Source organism: Lottia gigantea, assembly GCF_000327385.1.
Source record: "Lottia gigantea unplaced genomic scaffold LOTGIsca_6, whole genome shotgun sequence".
Taxonomy (NCBI): Eukaryota; Metazoa; Mollusca; class Gastropoda; family Lottiidae; genus Lottia; species Lottia gigantea.
Genome location: NW_008710049.1, coordinates 2,337,581 through 2,360,012, shown reverse-complemented (window position 1 = coordinate 2,360,012; position 22,432 = coordinate 2,337,581). Strand labels below are relative to the sequence as shown.

At 31.0% G+C, this 22,432-nt stretch overlaps 2 protein-coding genes across 2 annotated transcripts; both read left to right on the top strand.

The window, feature by feature from the left end:
- The first annotated feature begins 260 nt into the window (after positions 1–260).
- LOTGIDRAFT_229321 (hypothetical protein) lies at positions 261–4,897 on the top strand. Its single transcript, XM_009063876.1, has 12 exons — positions 261–291; positions 865–1,060; positions 1,220–1,315; positions 1,461–1,583; positions 1,983–2,027; positions 2,367–2,435; positions 2,611–2,712; positions 2,921–3,113; positions 3,449–3,708; positions 3,913–4,021; positions 4,390–4,560; positions 4,715–4,897. The coding sequence occupies exons 2-12, from the start codon at positions 902–904 to the stop codon at positions 4,849–4,851; spliced, it is 1,464 nt and encodes a 487-aa protein (XP_009062124.1). The 5' UTR covers positions 261–291; positions 865–901; the 3' UTR covers positions 4,852–4,897.
- A 9,473-nt stretch (positions 4,898–14,370) lies between these two features.
- Positions 14,371–16,333, top strand: LOTGIDRAFT_106980 (hypothetical protein; the record flags this gene model as incomplete). Its single annotated transcript, XM_009063875.1, has 5 exons — positions 14,371–14,443; positions 14,791–14,906; positions 15,183–15,350; positions 15,842–15,934; positions 16,211–16,333. Coding segments are annotated over 5 exons (573 nt in total), but the record flags the coding sequence as incomplete, so codon positions are not given.
- Between the last annotated feature and the right edge of the window lie 6,099 nt (positions 16,334–22,432).

The window sequence follows — 22,432 nt, the reverse complement described above, 5'->3', positions numbered from 1 at the left end:
CTTCCGGATTGCTTGTGAACCCATATAAAAAAAGAGTGCTTTGTTTTTTAGGGTTCACAGAATGTTATATAGAGATCCCAGATGATAGCGTAATGAGAAATCAAACAATTTTAAAAAAGGACCAGCTTTGCAATACAATTTAGCTGTTTGATGTAATTTACATACATCTGTAGCATTTATTACGCGAGGACTATCAATGATTTGACCCTTAAACTCTAAGAAAGTTTAAGGCCTTACAACACACTGGTGTAGGTTCATAGAAAATGAATCATGATTCTAGACAATGAATGTGTAGGTAGTAAATGGGAACTCTGCAGGCTTTTAGCCAACATACTTTGTAAAAAATATTTTAACGAGTATTTACTTGTTTAGAACTTCCTCGCTGTCATGCATTACACACAAAGTTGGAAGCTAATCAAATTGTTATACTTTTGTAGTTCTAATGGCTACTTCTATCACTATCAACAATCAGAACTTTAGTCTCCAAGCCCATACAATTACCAATAATAGTAGTATAATTTATAGTTCTCACTGGTCTTAGAACTTGATTACAAAGGTTATTAAGGGCCTTAGATATGTAGACAACATTATTGTCACTTGAATCAAACTCTTCAGACAGAACAGTCAGTGTCTTAGAAAGAGTGCTCGCTAACTAACCAAGTCTTCAGCAGTTTAGAAATAGAATTAAGAAAATTATGTTAATGTGGCTGTCTTTGTAAAGCTCGTCACAAGAACTTTGAAAGTCCTTCTTGCAATGGAGATTGTTAATACAAAAACTCAGCATCTCATTAAAATCTCATGCAATTGGCAAGTTGTCAATGAATCAGTTCTTGAAAACTTTATTGTGTATTGATCTATTTCTAGCACCATTGTATTCTGAGAGAAGCTGTTAAAACCAGCTATGTTGATTAAAAATACTCAGAATCTTACTAGAAGATTAATAAGAAATTTAAACAGATATAGAAGGTTATATTGTGGTAATTCAGGTGATTTTGTGCCTCATGTTGCTGTTATTGGAAGTGGACCTGCTGGATTTTATACTACACAACAATTATTGAAGGTAATTAACTGGATTTAGGGTCCATTTCTTGGGCATTTATTTTTCTTATTTTTTCATTATTTTGCTGAATCAGACATAATACAGCTCCCAAGTTCCTGACCAATTCTATGTAATTTGAATTATCATTGATGCAAATAATATGGAAAATATTTTTTTCAGGCACATCCCAAATTAAAAGTTGATATATATGAGAAATTACCCATTCCATTTGGTTTAGTGAGATATGGTGTAGCTCCTGATCATCCAGAAGTCAAGGTTAGTTAACATCTTGTAAATAAGACTTGTTCTGTGTTATATTACCTTAGTGTGCTCATTATATGGTCTGGTATATTGTTCAATTCTGGATATCTTTATAGTTCAATGAAATACTTGTATACACTCTATAATTGTTATTTTGTAGAATGTGATAAATACGTTCACTCAAACAGCCCAGAATGAAAGATGTAATTTTATAGGAAATGTTTCCATTGGTACTGATATTACTATCAAACATTTACAGAAAGCTTATAATGCTATTGTTCTGGTGAGTTCTTTCATTTATTCTCTCAGACTAACAATCAACATAATTCACACATAAATTCTCAGAATAGCTAATAGAAAAAGTAGGACGTAAAACTCCATTCATTTCATTTCAGAATAGCTAATGGACTCCTTTGTTAGAGAGTTTGCAACATCCAATTCTTTTGTCTTGTTAATTATTAGATTTAGAAATATTTGAATTTGAAGTAATGTTTCTGACAACAAGCCCATAAGTATGGTCAAGTGTAACATTTAAAAACAAACTGCATTGTAACAGAGAAAATTGCACCTTTTGAAATTCAACAGATGCCTAAATTATCAACTCTGTTTATTATTGTCAGGAAACTTCATATATCATTCACTATAGAATCAAGTTTAAATGATATTGGGCTTGATATTTCAGTCATATGGTGCTGATGCTGATAGAAAGTTGGATATACCAGGAGAGGTAAATAGTTCTGAATCAACCTTTTATTGTTGAAATTAAGCGATTACCTTCAATTTTTGACAGTATATCTGCTTTGGTCCCTGTTACTATAAACATTTAAAATTGGCTTAAAACTTGTCATAATGTCAATACTAAAATCCACAATATTTTATGTCTTTACATGCAATTGAACATATTCAGATGGGTGGCCAACTAAATTTTTTATTGACATATACTAGGCACTAGTTTCTCTAGAATTTACTTTATTTTTCTTTATGGATCTTTTACATATATGCTCAGTATATTATGCTGTTAATTTAGGAGATGTGAATTTGATTGAATTGTTTTGTTTATTGACAGAATCTACCAAATGTTATTTCAGCTAGAGCATTAGTGGGTTGGTACAATGGTCTTCCACAAGATAGAAATGTAAGTGTGTTTTGAAGAGAAATATGTTTTATCAATTTTCCCTGATAAATTTAATTTTGTAACCTGAAATGATAATATTAGGCCGGTCTTTCCTCAAATATGCCATTTTGATTTCGGTTCCTGTCATTTGATATATTATCGTCTTTTAATCTTGTTTTAATGTTAAATATTTCAGCTGGAAGTAGACCTATCTTGTGATACAGCTGTAGTTTTAGGACATGGTAATGTGGCATTAGATGTAGCTAGAATTTTATTAACTCCCACATCAACCTTATCTGTAAGTTTTTCTATCAAAAATAAATCTTCAAAAGATTTTCTAAATTTAATTTAATGTATATATATTTTTATATGAAAATGTTGACATTGTGTGCATTTTGTCAGAAATATTTTGTATTGGCAATGATGGAAAAATTACTTCCAATCAAACAGTGCTCAATGTCATAGACTTATTATTAAACACTTATTCTATTTTTTCGTTTTTTCAGAAAACAGATATATCAAATCATGCTTTAGAAGCTTTATCAAAGTCCAATATTAAAAAAGTGTATGTAGTTGGCAGAAGAGGTCCCTTACAGGTTTCGTTTACTATTAAAGAATTACGAGAAATGATAAATCTAGAAGATTGTAGGACTATTATTGAAAAGGAGGATGTTTCTTTTATTGGTAGTTTAACTGAAGGTATGTTAATATTTGATGCTCCAGTCTAGTGTTAAGGGTACAAATATTTGTCCTCATCACTTGGTTCATTAAGTTTTTCAAAAGACTTATATGCTTATCAAACATGATTTTCAACTGATCATTAAACACACTTCTACATATATGAAAACCCACAAAATTGGTAACAAATATATATGAGACAACCCCTCTCTTATAAAAAAGGTTGTTTTAACTGCATCATCTATTTGTCTAAAAAGTGAGTGTGGTTTATAAACAATGATTGAATTATTCATGAACTTATTTCAAAATATATATCAACTAGGAAATAACCCACACTTTCAATTTTGATATTCCAGAGCTACCTCGACCTAGAAAAAGACTAACAGATTTATTATATAAAACAGGCTGTAATCCAACTGATAATAATCTTATTCATTGGAGTAAAGCTATTCGAGAATGGCAGTTAAAATTTTTATTGAGTCCAACTAAAATAGTTTCTAATAATGACAATAGAATAGACAGTGTTGAATGTGTGAAAAATAGACTAGAAGGTGATGATATATTAAATCAAAAAGCTGTGTCAACTGATGAAACAGTGCAGATAAAGTGTGGTTTGGTGAGTATTTTGTCATCTAATTTTTTTTGATTTTACAACTTGATCTTCATTAGAAATTGTCTATGAAGAGTTCAGTAATAGAAAAAAGGTATCTTGATTAAAAGAGAACAGTGAAATATCAAGCTGGTTTTATATTTTATATGGTAACTGTTAGACTGATTTTTATTTTCTACTAAAACTATAAATACTATTAACATATTTCAGGTATTACGAAGTATTGGTTATAAAAGTATACCAATTGATGATGCTATACCATTTGATCAGAAGAGAGGTGTTATACCAAATGAAAATGGTCGTGTAACTGGAGTCACAGGTATTGATATCATTTAACTTAACCTCAAACTGAAAATCTAAATCAGTTGGTACTAGAAAAATAGTGTCCAAAGGATTGAAACACATTTTACTCTTGCACAAATGCAATGCAATGTGAATTCTTGCAATTACTTTTACATACAGAACTAAGAAAAGTTCCCATAAATTTTGTGATGACCTGTGTTTTGGTCTGATTTTGTCAACACATCAATAGTGTTAATGGTATGATGTTTTTTATGTTTAATTAACAATGGGATAAATCTACATTTAAAGGCCTTTTCTTATCGTTCTACAACAACCCCCTCTTCATGGAAGATGGGTTTTTTTAAAGTTACTTAATATGTTGGAATTTTTGTGTCTCTCTTGTAGGAATGTATTGTAGTGGGTGGGTTGGATCAGGTCCAGTAGGTGTAATACTATCTACTATGTCCGATGGTTTTAATACTGGTAAACTGATTGTCAGTGACATGAATAGTGGTCTGATTCCTAATATACAGAAGTCGGGGAAAGATGGGATTTTACCGATACTCAGAGAAAAGGGTAAGAAACAGTCACATGGTTTTAATGATTATTAACATTGTGTTGTTATCTAACTAACCCCACAGCTCTGGAGACATATCCTAGCGTAAAAAAGAACAGTTTTTTTCCATTTTGCCCAACACATCATATCTTGAATACAATTTATCTATTTCAGGTGTAAATGTAGTAGATTTTAAGAGCTGGGAGAAAATTAATAAAGTAGAAGTTGGTAAAGGAGAAGAAATGGGAAAACCCAGAGAAAAATTAACAGATATACAACAAATGTTGGATGCTACTCAAGAGAAATCCTGATGAGAATTCAAACTAGAGATAGTTAATGAATAAACTTCTTCTATTTATAATTTATTTCTTTTGTTATGTTCTTTATGGGCATATATAGCTTATTCAATTATAATAGGTAATGCATAGAATAGGCAAGGAAAAGAAATAGTTCATCATCACAGGGATATTGATGCTCCTTATGCAAAATGCAGTAAAATGCCCCCCCCCCCCACCCCTCAGTAGTTTCCGTGAGCTTATAAAAGGGCCTAGACCGAAAGATCTGCCCCTATTCCAGCCTCTGAGAGTTATCTTGAAAGTTGTGGGCTACACCAGCTAATAACTGACAACTGTCAAAATATCATTAAGAGGCTGGAACATGAGCCCTCATAGCTGATGTCTGGCATTTATATAGCCCCCACGGTTGTCGGTTACCTCAGCAACAAAATAAGTTGGCTTCCATATTATATGACATATAAAAGTATATTTTCTTTTCCAAAAAAATCTAGCGAATACAATTCGTTCGTTTCTATTCTGTTTTTTTTTTTATAAAAGATTTCTGAATTTGACAAATCCCAATTCCCGCTCAACGGATGTCAACAAAATTTGATTTTGTGTTGAACTTTTGATTTTACTGAAATAAAGTATCTTATTTGGTTTTGAATTTGATATTTATAACAATTAATGAATGAATCACCGGAAAAGACATCTGTGACATTAAATATTACGTAAGTAGTCTCATAAGTCCGAAAAACTCTTGAAACAAGGGAAAACATGTTTGGGGTGTTTGGATGAGATGTACTTTCATCAAGTCTAACCGGAAGTATCAAATGTTAAGATGTGATTGGATTATTATTTATAGCCTCCAATGACAGTTCGTAAATTTCTACTTTCATTTTAATCAGGTCAATATTGTTTGTGTCAAACAGGATCATCTTGGCGTGCAATCTGTATTGAGTGAAGGGTGGCCGTAAATAATCTAAGTATAACAGCCAATCAGATATAAGCTTCTCGGCTTGGGTCAAACTGCATTGATGATTTTAAGATGTCAAATGTGTTAAATTTGATAGTGATTAAACTCATATAGTAACATTTAAAGACTGTGGTATTAAAATGCCCACAAATCACAAAAACAGGTTATCAAAGGGCTAAGTGGTCTATAGGTAGCAGTGCCAGTAACCTTTCCATTCTGGATCTTAAGTAATGCAATCTTTCCATTGGGATTCCCTTGACTGGGAGTTCCCTAGTACAAAGTGAGTATGATTATTTAGAATGATATACAATGATACATTGTGGACCACACCAATAAAAAGTAAAGGCTTCACCTGTTTTAATGTATGCAGGATATTAGTAGTCAAAATTCAAAACTGAGTCAGTTGACCTACTTTCAGTACTTTACACCAGATCTACTGTATTATTATTCATCAATGGATTAACAATTTAGTTTAAATGCACACTTATTATAATACTGCTTAAAATCTTAAATAGTATTGGTGTACCACATTAACTGTGTTGGGATAGGTTTTTAGGGATATAGGCTTTTTAGTTTTGCTATCAAAGCACAGGTGTTCAATTTTCAAGGTAGGAAGGCTGCTGTGTTCAACTTTTCAAATCAAATGCTTTATTCATCCATGATGTTAAAGTGTGAAATTGTGATATTGGATGATTTATTACCCTTAATCCAATGTGAAACGGTAATTAGTAAATAGATGCTGGTAGTTTACAGTTATTTGTTGTATGGATGATCTTTTCTCTCAGGAGTTTGAAATAATATAACCATGTGTATATTTAAAAAAAAAAACAAATTTCATAGTCTATAACTTAAACTGTTAACCAAAATTGATGTACATAAATGAAGTAAATTATCATTTTCTTCTAAGTCTAAATGCAACAAGGACCTTCAGAGGTACCCTAGTTAAAATGTGAACTTATAAGATTATTGAACTTTCATTAAGCCTACACAGAATGTTCCATCCATTTTATAGCCCATCTGGCTATCATTAGGTGTTCTGTTTTTATATGTTATATCTGTAGTAGTTTTTTTTTTTTCAGACCAAAAAGAGATCACAAATATTTGATCCGATCAAATAGCAAGTTACAAGTAGATGAAAAATTTATAACTAAAGTAGGCAGGGATGAATTAGGCGATATTTATCAACTAGATCTCTCTGTTGATGAATATTTAAAGGATGAAATATTTGACATGTAAGTTTCCTCATCAGTACTAGTAATTGTAAGTTTAAATTGTATCCAAATGAAGGATATTAACAGATTTACAGAGTGTTATTAGACAATGTATGCTTGATGTAAAAATTTAAAGAGAGAACGGGTAGAAAGAAAAACTTTGAAATATTGACAATATTGATGCTACTACTTATAATAGAATATTTGATATAAAACCATCTGAAGTTTTACTTGGTTTTCAATTTGATGTCACAATCATTAATAATCAAACAACCTGCTGATAATCTTATCCTTGCATAAGCTTTTGTGCAGTCAGTATAAGTGACTTTATTGTTAGCTGTTTACTGACTGATAAAACTCTAAGATTATGATTTACTGGTGTTAAAACTTACTGGTATTATCTTCTGTTATAGATTGCCTAAGACAGATTACACCTATGCAGAAAGGTAAGCATAGGCTGGTTATTGAATTTTGAAAAACCTCACACTGAGGAGTAAAACAATTCTTATAAACAACAAAGAAAAAGATTTATTAAAAATTCGTAAATAATGAAAATTTTTGAAGTGAAATTCAATTGACCAACGTTTTATAGAGTGGCATCAGGCGTTATTAAAGAAGAGACATTCCCTGTATTTAGTTTTAGTTTTGCTAATAAAATATTAATTATTGACCTTCAATTCAGAATCTTAGACCTATTAGCTAACAAGTCTTGTATAAACACCTCAATATTCATATATAAAATATTAAACGCTGATTATACATATAACATTTTACATAATATAAATAGGGTTTGGGAAACAAGTCGAGGTTTATGCTAATCCATCACCTTAATTGACCTTCTTTCAAATGTTTATATTGTAGTGCTGGTTATCGTCAAGACGTACTAGATGAAGGATATATAAGTCCCAATATGTCGCGAAGAAAGTTACGAAACCATCGTCTTTATAATCCTGAAGATGATGGGGATGATGTTATTCATAATGTATCTATCGGTAGTAATAAACGCAGGAGTATCACAAGCACTGACAGACATAAAGTTCTACAAGAAAATCTGACAAATTCTTATATTGAGAGTAGACTGGAGGCGTCGTATCTTGAAAGAGGTGGAAATATTAAGAGTTCTTATAGTGAAAGTAAAGAGTTGGATTATTCTAGTGATGAAGAAATAGACATGTCTCTCCCCAAATTTACTCCAAGTAAACGTAAGTATTTATACTTCTTGAGCACCTTGATATTGATTGCATAGTGCAAAATAGTGCTGGGTAACGCAAATCATGCCATATTGATATGTATTGTGATACAAGGATCATGATACAAAATGTATTGTAATATGGGGTGATGGGATAAACACTTAATAATTTCACAATTAACACTTAATATTCAAGGTGTCAATATTTATTAGTATAACTTTATAACTGTTATATTTGGTAATATAGTTGATAGGAGTGGTTAACGTCCACCATCTTATAAATAGTTACCAACAATTTCAATCAAGTCACTGCAAAAATTTGTGATTCCATTCATTAACTTTAAAAATTACCACTTTTTTATGGAATCATTTGTAAGGATCGATACAGGGCCTCGTGTTACAATACACATCGTAGCATGCCATATCGCAATGTTTTGTGCCAGTACTAGTATGAAATAGTGTTGGCAGTTCCTTTGGTTAGCCTAAGTATTACTAAGCCAACCTACCTGTGATGATACAAAAATTTGACTTTGAAAGGATCAGAGAAAAAATTCAACAGTCATTTCAAATGATTGACACTTCCTTCATACCTTTATTCCCACAACAGTATGTTTTGATATTATGGTATTAACCTGTTTACTATACTATTATATTCGCTAATTATTTGTCGATTATTGTTGTAGGTTGGAGAGTAAGAGATGATGGTATGCTGCTTAGATCAGGACATCATTTACATAGTGTAAAAGGAATGATAGACTCTCATAGTGGCAGTGTGACAAATAGAGATAGGAATATAAACGCTAGCAATGATAGACGTAGTTCGTACCTCGGTTCTAATAACCAATATGATACAGAGATAATTACAACAGAAACCACGGAGACAACATATTCTTCATCTTCAGGTCGTACCAGCTCTGATATCAAACAGAAGTTAAACTATGAGCATGATAATGAAATAGATTATAATGATAAAATAGATTATAATGATAGAGTAGATTATGATGAAACCAGTTATAAATATTCTTCACCTAAATCTTATGAACATGTCAACAATCAACAGACTTCAAATTCTATTAATCATATGTATGGTAAGAACCTGTATAATTCTTATATTATAGTTTAAACAATGCTTAGTCGCTATTTTAACTAACCTGTCATTTCTGATTTCTGGAAAGTAGATTCAACATAGAAACATGACAAAACATAAAATGTTCAAATTCTTAATAAAGAGCATTTCTGTGCCCCTTTCACAACAATACTACAGGCAATAATCTACTAATAATCTACATGCAATTTTTTTTATTGTTTTTGAGAAATGATTATTAGTGTTTAATGATTGTGACTAGTAAAGGTTTGAAATTAATGGAATACTGAATATAAACTTTTGAAATTTATATTTCAGGTTTGGATACAGATGATGAGGAAGGTAAGTTATAATCATGTTTTTTAAGTGAATGAAATTTTTTTTGTCAATTCTTTGATGATGCCATTGACTGAATCCAATACATTGACACATTACTGTTTTTTATTTGCAATTTTTGCTCTAATTGGAGCTTTGTATTGATGTGTGTAAGTCAAAATAGATTGCTGCGAATTGATGCCTGTTAAGAGAGGTTATTGTTCAGAAAGTTATTGTTCGGTCTTAACACTGTCTATTGTATTTGTATAGATTTAGATAGAAGTGGTATATCTAGTAATTCTGAAGATGAAGAAACTATTGTTGACAGTGTTCTATTGATTTTCACTACGATAGCAGGTGAGCAATAAATTTGTAATTCAAAACCTTTCAGTTTGTAAACACTGTACAAAAACTGGACAGATAATTGAGTTTTATTTTTTTAAATGGATATCTATTACATATTAAATTAAGTTATATTAAAGTGGTAACATTTTAAAGAAATTAGAAATTTACAATCTTTATTAAAAAATTTCACTCTTTATTTCAGCATTTTTCACAGATTTATTTAGAGGAACAATCAAATCAATTGGAAAAATACCTTCCTATTTTCATTCGAGCCAGTCTTCACCGTCCAAACAGAGTTCTTCATTTACTCCTAAATCATCTTCATCAATGTCATCCAAATCATATACCTCCAATTCAATAGACCAATATTCTGAATATAGTAGAGAAAAAAAACGGTAAGTGTGATTTATTATAAGAATTATTCCACTTTTGGAATCAGAATATGAGAATAAAAATCATTCAAAAAAAGAACATGTTAAAACAAATTACACAAATAACAGACATCTGAAAGAAAATTTAATTGATGCAAATAAAACACATCAAAAGACCTATTACAATTACAACCCCTTTAATATAAATGAATATATAATAGCCGGCAGTCAGACGTCTGTGTTTCTTGCAATTTCACTAAAAGTAAGTCTTTAATGGCATCACTACTGCAAAAGCTGCTATATTTTCAATAGTGATGTCATAAAACACATAGCTTGGAATTGCAAGAACCATAGAGGTCTGATTATAAATTCAATTGGTGCAATTTAATGGTATAAGTGTCTCCTATACACATAAAATTTGTAGAAAACCTCTTTACAATACCTTTAATGGCTGCCTTGGTATACATTGACTATCATGAGAGGCTTATTTCTTTATCAAACAATGTAATTTGATATGTAGTTACCTATGTTTAATTCTGAGAATAGTAATCTTGTGTATTTTAACCTATGTTTAATTCTGAGAATAGTTTATCTCATTGATTTTTTTTTTATTTTGTAATATGAATACTTGTTATCAAGTCCCCTGGTAGTAAGTGGGTATATGTATATGATATTAGCAATGTCACTGTTCATCTCTAATCACTTGAATATTTTATTATATAGGAATAAAAGGGCCTGCTGTTTATGGTTACCATGTTGTTGTCTTTGTTGGCTTCCATTATTATTATTATTAGGTGAGCATTCCTTTCTTTGACACATAATGGTGTGGGCACAAGAACAGTCTTGGTTTACATGTAGCTACCTCTTCCACATAGTTTTCTTTCAGCACAAATCTTACCCACAATAAACTATTATTACTGATCAAAACGAAAATATATGCTTCTATGATGCAATAATCAACTATGATATTGAGAATTGAGGCATGTTTTCAATTTAGTATTGACACAGATTCTCCATTGAAATATTTTGGTTATTAATCGATTATTGATTGCTAGTCTGCCATCGATAATCGATCTCAATTTGGTAATCAATGCCGGCCCTATTTATGATATCAAACAAGTTTGACATCAAGACATAGCATCATCATTGAATTAGATTCATTTTCCTTTCAATCGCATGATCTGCATGTGATTAAACATAGTGGAAAACAACCTACTGAATTTTTTTATTACCTTGTGTGCCCGCAGCCGATTGGTTAAACTCTAGTCAGTGACAAAAATTGGCAACCAAGACTGTTTGTGTGCCCGCGCCCTGGATTATGTTTTTGGGTAAATTAGTACTGAAATTGTGATATAAGTGCACATTTTGTTAGCTCTTAAAAGAAATTGAAGAATGCAACTGTATTTTCCCTCCCAAAGCTTTATATAAAATTTGGAAAACTACCAAAACATTATAGCTGATGACAACACAATCATATAACTGACAGCTTGATGTAAAGAACAAATTAAATGTAATAATTCTTTTAAATTCGAAGTTTTAATCATCAAGCAATTTTGGTTTATTTTCCTGTTTTGAAAATATGGAATTTTAAGATTAATTCTTCATCATTTCAGGTCTGTACAACCATGATGAAATACGGGAAATAACTAAGACTAGATTTATACCATTGATATGGTCTTCTGAGAAAAATAACACCATTATTCAACAGGTAAAGCTGTTAACACAATCACAATTTAATATTTAGTGAAAAACTATTTAGTTTACACATGTCCAATGGCAATAATTATGTCTTAAGCCTGTAGATTATACTTTCCTGTATCATTTACAGATGGGTTGAAAGAAATGAGAAAATGTGATGTAAGCATTATTGTCTCTCCTATTGGGATAAGAAACGTTAATTTAATTACTCTTAATTTATCATAAACTCAAACATTAAACATTGTTGGATCATTTGCAGTTGGTAACTGCTTCACAAGCCATCTGATATAAAATTATTATATGGCCTGTAGGACAGCCATTAGTCTTGAAATGGTTAGAGATAGTTGACAGTTTTTTTTTCTGTCCATAAGCTTCTGTGTTTGGCTAAATTAATGAACCTATTTCTTTATTTTTATCTTCAGTCATCCAATTTTGACATGCGCCATATAGATCAGAGAATACAGCAGATGTTTCTACAGTTACAAGGTGATAATAGAAGAGATATGTTATCAGAGAAAGATGTATCTATAATAGTACAGAGATTATTACAGTCTGAGTTATCTACCTTACGTCTAGAGTTGGATAGTTTAATGAAGAAAAATAAAGATGACCAATCTGTAGAAAATCAACTTTATACCAGTAAACTATCATCATTAGAGGCTTTACTAGGAGCTGCACAGATTAAAAATAAGGTATGTAAGAAATACATTGCATTGTTTTTAAATGGGTTAATTAAATGTAACAACAGTGTGTTATAGTAATATATCTACCTTTGTACAGATATTTCAAACGATGTTTCACAAAGGTAATATAATAAGAGACTTGATGTAGGATCTTTTTACACTTCTGAAGTCAAATAACCTGTTGAGTTATTATTTTTGTTGTCTTGTTTAAATAGTCTTTGGTTGACATTTTGGATCTTTTAAATAAGGATGAGTTTATAAAAAAAACCTGGAAATTGTATTATTGATACAGGTTATGGTGTGAATCATTGATTATCTTTCAAAATACCAAATATAAGCTTTTATTTACATTCCAGAAATTAGAAGATGACATATTTGAGGCTAAAGTGAATGCTAACTTGTAAGTATAAGAAGATGATTAAGCCTATATTTTTAATTGTTTTTCACCAGAAAGGTATCCTGTACAGTTATCAATACTCTGTAAATTAAAATAAGTTTCAATTGAAATCATGTTGTTAATATCCAAATAAGCAGAATTATATTTTGATATAAAATGATTGTAGGAAAACTGGTGAATTGAATGATGGAATGAAATTAAAAATTAGAGAACTAGAATCAGAATTAGAAGCAATGAAAGCTCAGATGTTAGTGTTAAAAGATAAGGAGTCTGCTATGATAGCCAGTGTTAAGAATTGTTGTGATAAAGATAGTTATAATATTACGTTTGTAAGACAACAGATACATGATATCCTAGCAGGGGTGAGTAAAGAGTTTTTATTTCTCTTCTTTGAAGTCAAGAAGGTCCTTCTCAAAGACAATCTATAATGAAGACAGGACTTCGTAAGAATCATAATCAAAGCGGAAATGATGTTTTCTGTAATATCAGCCCAAGTTTGTCCAAACAAACAACTATGAATCTTGTGTATTTTCTGTATAATTCTGAAAATAGTTCCCACCTTTTTTGCTCAACTGAATTTGGAAAAAAAACTTTAATGTGAATAAATTAGCCATACATTTAAACTTTGTACAATATTTTTGATAGATGTTAGCTGGAGGAGAGAAGAGTAAAGATTCTAGTGATATATCTAACCTGTTTATGACCTGGTTACATGGTAATTATATCAGTAAAGAAGAATTTGAAGCTAAGATGGTAGCCCTAGCAGAAGATATAACAGAGAAAGTGTTAGGTTTACAGAGAGAAATGAAAGAACAAGCAGTGTTGATACAATCTGATAGATCTAGTTCTCATACTGTAGGTGGTGGACTCAGTGAAATGGTAGGTTCTTCTTGCTTGAAATTTTTATTTTCAAAAAGTCAAATAAAAACGTTACCAGAATTATCAAATCTTGATGCTGTCTACTCCTGTTTTGAGGTGCATCAGTATTTTTAGTTTTGGCCATTTTGACCATTTAAAATCTAATGCAGTCTGTTTGATAATTCTTAATTTAAAGCACAAAAGGTGGTTTTGGATTCTAATCTTGGTTGCCGTCTTTGCTCATTAGTCAAGTTGAACAAGCTGTAAATCCAGGAAATCTGCAGATAACCTTACAAAGCTTTATGCCAAGACTAGCTGGTTGACCGGATCCTTGTGAACTTAAATTTTAATCTTTAGATCTTTATGTCCTATACAGTGATTTTCAATACAAATAACTGTTTTGTTGTTATTTTCAGCATGTCCGAGCACTTGTTGATGAGTCTTTATTAAAATTTAGTGCAGATAGAACAGGCATGGCTGATTACGCATTGGAATCTGCAGGTAAATTTTATATTTTCAATAAGTCACGCACTTTGCAACCAAAATGCTCAAAGTCAGTCTCTTTTATTATTGTGTGGACTTTAGGCATGCTGAACTGTAGTGCAGTCTTTATTTGATTAGTCAGGTAAAACAACTAGAGGTCATAGGTGGAAATGGTGTGTAATTGCAGACAGGTAAGAGTTATTCTTGAAAGATCAATGTCAAGACCAGATTTTCGAAATTTGCCAACGTAACCAATTTCAGTAGCCTACATCTTTCAGAATTACCAAATGATATTATATTTATATGCAACGCATTACCCATGATGTATTTATTCATAAAGTGATACATGTATGTATTTATTACAGGTGGCAGTCTGATAAGTGTACGATGTTCAGAAACATATTATCATAAAACAGCGTTAGTTAGTATGTTTGGTATACCATTATGGTATTGGTCTAATTCACCTAGATCTGTTATACAGGTATACATTTATATTTAGTCTATTAGTCACAGCAACATTACAGCATGTATATTCTCAATTGCTTCTAATTTCAAAATCATTCAGGATAATGTGTATGTCATTAAGTACTGTAGCTTATAGTTTACAATCTGGCTCTGTTTCTTATTATATGGAATAAAGGTATGGTTCAAGGAACAATGGCTTTGGTCTCTCAAAATTTCTTTCATACAGCTTTCAATAGTCTCAATGAATATATACCTATCATAGCTTATTGTCATCATTATTTTATATTTTCAGCCAAATGTAAATCCAGGTGAATGCTGGGCATTTAAAGGTCAGAGAGGTCAAGTTGTGATAGAGTTATCTAATTCAATCATTCCAAGTGGTTTTACATTAGAACATATACCTAAATCATTATCACCTACTGGGGATATCAAGAGTGCTCCTAAAGATTTCACAGTTTATGTAAGTAAAAAATGTTTGAAAATGAATGGGATGTTTGAAATTTTGACTCAATTTGAGAATGAGACTTAAGCCACCCTGACACTTGCATAATTTTTGCCCCCACAATGCTGCACATTTGGTCTTGCCATTTCAATGCTGTTGTGATGCACATTTTGTTTTCAAGGCATAGGTTAAGTATTATTGGTTGAGCATTGTTCATGCCATGACACATATGTCGACAGTGTTTGTGTTGATTATGCCCAATGTTCAGAATGTGTCAAGCAAGTGGTGTTACTTGTGCAAAGTTGGCATGTGTGCAAACATGGCATACATGCACCACACTTCTCACACAAGTACACGAAGACTTTGATCATTGGCACACCAAATTGTATGCAATTTCTCGGACAGAAGCAATGAATTTGGATTGTCCTGTAAAATATAAATTTGAGAAAAAAACCAAATTGTTCCATTATTCTTGTGTGGTAAATTAATTGCTATGATTTATATTACAGGGCCTAGAAAAAGAAGATAGTATAAATGGATTATCTTTAGGAAATTATACTTATGATGATGAGAGTGTCTCTGTACAATATTTCCCGATACAGGTCAGTAAATTATTAAAATTGGGGGGAATTATTTTTAGAGGGTTCAACAGTTTGATCTTTAAGTTTAATCCCCTCAAGCTTGAAGAATTTCTGATGCCATGGTAATTGGCTATTTATTTGCTAACCTAAATCCAATCCAGTTGTCAGTATGATGATTTTATATCTGATTTTAACCCTTTGACAAATAAAAGCTCTAGTCTAGATTGTACTAAAACGATGAGAGAATCAATGATTCCTGCTTCCTATCATTTTATGAATTTTTTATTTGTATTTCAGATTCCAAACCCTCCTGTGTTCAAATTTATAGAATTAGAAGTATTGAATAACTATGGACAGATAAAATATACTTGTTTATATCGATTCCGTGTACATGGCACTCCAGTTGATATCCCAAAATAACTCAAATGTTTATACAATCATTGAAGATCACTACTCATTTGAATTTTGAAGATTAGATTTCATTGACGAAGAGATTTATGAACAGGAAATCAGTCAATGCAGTGTAAATTGATCATCAAATTTGAGGTGTTTGTGGAAGTAGCTGTACAAATCAGAAGTGAAGATTACTATGTTTGACAGTAATGAGTGATATCAGATTTTAATACTGCATTTGTTTTACTTTCAATAGAATCTCATTGTTAATTAATTGATTATTAATAGTATATTATTCCTATATTAGTTCAGCTTCAGTATAAACAGGGTAGGCATAGTCTCAATATAATGGTATTTAGTTGCTTCATAACATGGTCCAGGTCCTCTTTCCCAAAAAATCTTGCATTTTATGTTGGCATATATAATGATTTAGTTGTTTATTTTTTGTTTTAAATTCTAATATTTCTTATTACCGGTATATTTGTCTCAGGAGCTGGACATGAATTTATGTAAAATAAAAAGTAACGGCAAAACAAAGAGCTGAGAAATTTTAGTAAATTCTTTTCTGATTAGGTATTGAAGCCTAGCAGGCAACCCAAAATCGCTGAAACACAGAAACTTATAGTGCCCACTTGTGGAATTCATTTCATTCTGCATTAAGATCATATTTCTTGAAAAATTTAAACATTTTACTATTTCTGGTGTTATGGATTCTTTTGTTTATTTTGGTTTTTGTTTGTTTGTTATTTATCAGATACTATTTATTTTAAAATGTCCATAATATATGATATTTTTAGTTTAATTATTCTTTTATATTTTATTGTGATTTTAGCACAAATTAGTTGTGATTATTATTTTAGTAATTTTGCTTACACTTTGACCTTTCATTCACTAATTGATCAAAAAGAGCCTTCAAAATTTTAGGCAAATGAAGCAAAATATCTTGTTTATTGAATTATTGTGTAGCATAAAGAAATAAGAATCATTAAAATTGCTAATGGTCGGTTTGCAATGAAAAACCCACCATCAAATTTGGTCACAAGTGTTACAATAATAATCTACAATAATAAAATATTCTCACTGTTGAAATAGTGCTCAATACTTAATAGTAGAGTGGTAAAGAAATATTAACAGAAATTGAAATATGTTTTAATATTTCTATTGGTAAATCTAAACAGTTATTCATTATCTAAATATCTTTATTACATGTTCAGTAAGCATTCTACATGTATATTCAACAATTTATTGCTTGTGTAGCCTTCAATTATTAGTACTAACACTATTAGGGAAATAATAGCAACTACTATGCTGATAGTAAGGCAATAGTAGGTTGGGACAAAGTTATATACGCACATCCAGGCCCCAGGGCCACAAAACATTTCTCATGCGCAGCTATTATTTTACTCAAATTCAAAATGCCCCTTACATCAAGAAAAGGTAAAATTTGAAGGTTCTGAGATTAACCAGAAACATTGTGTCTTAAGGCATAGACATATGTTTTTCTTTGATAAAATCAGTTATGTATCTGTAAAACCTGCTTTAAATTTGAGTAAAATCTCAGCTAAGTATGAAAAAGGATTTTGTCCTTGGGCAATAGATGAACAGTCCATTTATATTTTGGTAATTTGATTGGTTATAAGCGCATTAGACCTTATTCACGCATCAGCCATATTGAATCCGGAACGAGGCTCATAACGCAAACATAAAAATGTTAATGTTTTGTCACTGCATTAAATCACCTGCTTGACGTTTTAAGCCCATTTTCTCACATCTGATTAGGGGCCTTATTCTCATAAACTTAACTTAAGATTATTTTCAGTGATTGTTCAATCACTAAAATATATTTTAAATTTTGTTTTGGGATCCAATCAGATAACTGTATGTCTTAAAATCTAGATTTTATTTAAGGAAAGTTTGGGAAAATAAGGCCCCTAGATGTTCAGTGACTTCACATAAGCTATTCCTTCATATGACGTCTCCATATTTTCAATAAATGACATAGTTTGCACTTTGAGCCTCACATTTGATGTGTTCAATATGCTATACATAGCATTAAAAGAAATTAATTTACTAGAAAACAAAATAAACTGCCCTGGTTTGGAAATGTGCATAAATATCTCCCAACTGTTGTTTGTATCAGTATAGATAGTAGATAGTTAATTACTGTTTATAAGACATAGAATAGGTATGGGTAAAGAAGCACAAGATACATGGATATGCTATTTCTAACATTTATTAACTCATGCTCTCACCAGCAGCATCATCATTTCTCTAGATAATACTGCCAATATGAGCATGTGAAATGTTGAGTAAATGTCAGAAAAATAGTGATCGCAATCGTAATATGCTCACAATTGTAATGACAGCCAAGTCATCTGGGAGGTTGACAGGAGCTATCAGTAAATGAAATATTCTGATGGCAACGTTTTCATACTACACACTACTTTTTTCTTGATTTTCGACAAATTTATCAAGAAACATGCTCTCTATCGTGTCCAGAACAATTGTGGACGTTGAGCGGGACGGACAGACATTCAGACAACAGATGGGGGCAACGACAATATAAACCCACATTAATGTGTATAACAAGTGTATCTTGTGCTTTTAGGTACATGTAGTTAATTATAGTCAGCTTCTATTTTCCATTATATTGTATATATTATATATTTTACTGGTATCTTACATTGCTAGTCTTCAGCACATTCAAGATGGTGAAGGATGTTTTGATGTAGAATTTATTTCTTATGCAAAATCACTAAGTGATTAGAGTTCAGCTATCTTATAAGCTTAAAGAATATATAGATTTCTATATTCATGACACATAACAGATAACATATATCAACCATTTAATTCATTTTATCCCCGCTTTTGAAATCATATATGATCTACCCTCTTAAAAGTTTATTTCAAAACATGTCTGGTATTAGCCCATATTATAATACAGACTCGTAATTGGACTAATTTCTGAATGTCTGTAATTCATGAAATAAGATATTGATAGATATTGCTTCTGTAGTAACAGAATTTATTAAATGCACCAACAGTTTTTTGCATGAGCTCTGGATTAAATACAATTCTTGAAGAAGATATAAGGTTGAAAACATTTAGTGTTGTGCCATTTTAGAATATCTTAAGAAATAAATACTTTTACCTATCAAATCTTTTTGTTCGATAATTGCTGATAGTGCTGTCATGGCATGGTATGGTATTAAAATTAGACCAAACTCTTGTTCTTTTTTTTATTAGTATTTATAATAGTTAGGGTCTAAAGACTGGCCTCTTGAACATTCAGCAAATTTTATTATAAAACTCAACAATAATAAATGGCAAAATATCACATAATTTTCAATTTAACAAGTCAATATCTGTAACAAGTTTTTCATCATTCTGGTTAAGAAATATTTAAAAATTTGAGATTCTTGTTCTCTTACACACAATCCTTATTCTTTAGCATCAATTATTCCACCAGTACTTATGGCAAATGTAGCTTCATTTTCAGGTAAATCTGGACTGAAAGGAGAGAAGATGCATTGAAAAAGTCATCCAAATACTTAGTCAATGGGCTTCAAACATAAAACGGGGCATGTAACGGTTAAAGGAATACTACCTCTTAAAATGGAATTAGTTTTATAAATATTGGATTATAAAGGGATTCTGTTGTATAGTGTTGACACCAGGTAAGTCTACTGATGAAAAAAGACTCATTTTGGACAAGTTTAAAAATTTCAATTTTAATATGCCCACATTGCAATGTGGATGTAAATTGCCGTTGCCCCTATCCGTTGGTCCATCTACATTTATTATGTGCACTATTGAGACTACATTTTCTTTTTGATTATACTGAAATTTGGTGTGATGATTTATGTTTATTAGATCTTGGTCGAGTTCGATGTTGAAGAATTTTTGATGAAAATTTATTTAGTTTTTGCCCTTGACTAATAAAAACGTGTCAAAATTTGTTTGTGAGCATAATACCCACAACAGTTTTCACCTGATTTGAAGGAAATTTGGTATGATGATTTATATTCATGAAATCTTGGATTGATTAAAATTTGACAATTTTTTTATGAACGTTTTTCCACTTATTGCCCTTGACTTAGTAAAACGTGTCAAAAATTGTTCATGAGCGTAATAAAGACTACACTTTTCATTCGATTTTAATAAAATTTGGGGTGATTATTTATTTCAGATCTCGGTCAAGATGATTTTTTGATGAACTGTTTTTGAGTTACTGCCCATTACTTAGGAAAATCATGTCAACATTTGTTTGTGAACGCAATAGTCAATAGAGACTACAGTTTCAATTAATTTTAATGAATCTTGGTGTGATCATATGATATATTGATAAGATCTTGTACTGATTCAAATATGACGATTATTCGATGAATATATTTTACGATTTTTGAGTTTTCATCTGATTACCATGAAATTTGATCATCATTTAAATTGATGAGAATTTAGTATAATTCTAATATATGGATGATTTTTTGATGATGTGCTTTTGGGTTATCAATTTAAAAAAAGATTTGGAATAAATATAATAAATTACTACAATGTATTACTGTATGAAGATTTTTAAAATAGTAAAATTCGTATTCAAGTCACTAAAGACTTCTTATTTCTGACAGCTTGTAATGGGCGTATGTTACCTTGCCTGGCAAGCTATCTTTTGGACAGTCTAAGAGGTAGTATACCTTTAAATTACAATTTATTCTACCTAACATATGAAATGTTTGGCTTACTGGTTTACTTGTAACTGATACCATATGATTATTACTTGTGCATAGCAAATATTTAATCTTGAATCTTTTGGAAACTCATTGCTAATTATAAGATGACATTTTCATTTAAGCATATACAGTTCAAATACACTTAATCAAGTTTTCCCTACTGAAATTTCAAGGACAATGCTTCATCCCAATGGTTTACATAGTATAATCACATTGATTTGATATACTATACCTGTCATATATTTTGGCAATCCTAGTTTCACCTCGTCCCTTTCTTAAACTGACTCTGACAGTAGAAGCATGTGCCAGGATATGGCCTCCGATTGGCTTTTTGGGGTCAGCTTGAAATCTGAAATATGGTTTACAAGACTAATCAATTTCAAGACCATTATGCTTTCCAATTTGCCCTTATATCTTCAAACAATTGGCTTAACAAAACAAGAACTCTATGTAAAATGATGAGTAAAGTTATCTCCCTTTAGTGTGTCAAGGGAGCTAAGTCATTGACATTTTCAAAAATCTATTTTTTTTGTAAAACTCCTCCTTTTTTGTAAAGTTATAAAGAAAGTTTCAGGAACTTACGACATTCCAGCACCAGGATCAGATGTCATCTGATTGGTTACAAATACTGATACATTATATTCTAGAAAATACAAACAATACATATTGTCTACATATTCAGGTATTATCATTATGAAACAAAAATGCATCAGATTATAACCCCTTCATGTAGCACTATAATAGAATTACATCTACCGCAAAATATAGCCAAATAAATGCTTAATACCAGCTGGAAACAGGTTGTTTTATATAAATAACAAATATTTATAGATAGTTAATCTCTATGAGATTGTCAGATAGGTCTACAAGAACTTATAAGGTTACCAATACTTTACCTTCAGCTATTTTCTGTAATCTTGATAAAAGTTGAGCTAATTTCTGTTGTCTGTCAGCTAATTCTCCTCTACCACTAAAATCTACTCGGAACAATGCCATGATTGAATCTACTATCTGATAAAAGACAACAAATGCTGATTATTATGACTCCCCATCTTCACAATTTCAAGATATTACGAACCTTGTCTTATACAAGTGATTTGATACAGTCAATCAGAGCCTTCGACAGAATGACTTTGTATTCATAGACTTTTTGTCGAGGTGTCTGACTCACTGTATTCGCAATCCAATCCAATCCATTCAATTCACTACATTTACAAACTTCTGTGATACAAGAAATGAGGATATTGGAGTCAATTTATAAGATTCATAATAGCTTGACATAGTGAAGATGTTGGACTGTTGGAAAGTTTATTGAATATTTTTGACTTTTTTAGCAAAAATATTGTAATAAATTTGTTAGCAATGTCATGAATTTGTTTAGGACTTGAACAAAGAT

Bases quoted from the DNA above. Each gene is read 5' to 3' on its own strand.
- LOTGIDRAFT_229321 (XM_009063876.1), top strand. From the start codon at position 902: ATGTTGATTAAAAATACTCAGAATCTTACTAGAAGATTAATAAGAAAT. The intron at 1,061-1,219 runs GTAATTAACTGG...TATTTTTTTCAG, and splicing joins CTACACAACAATTATTGAAG to GCACATCCCAAATTAAAAGT. The intron at 2,028-2,366 runs GTAAATAGTTCT...GTTTATTGACAG, and splicing joins AGTTGGATATACCAGGAGAG to AATCTACCAAATGTTATTTC.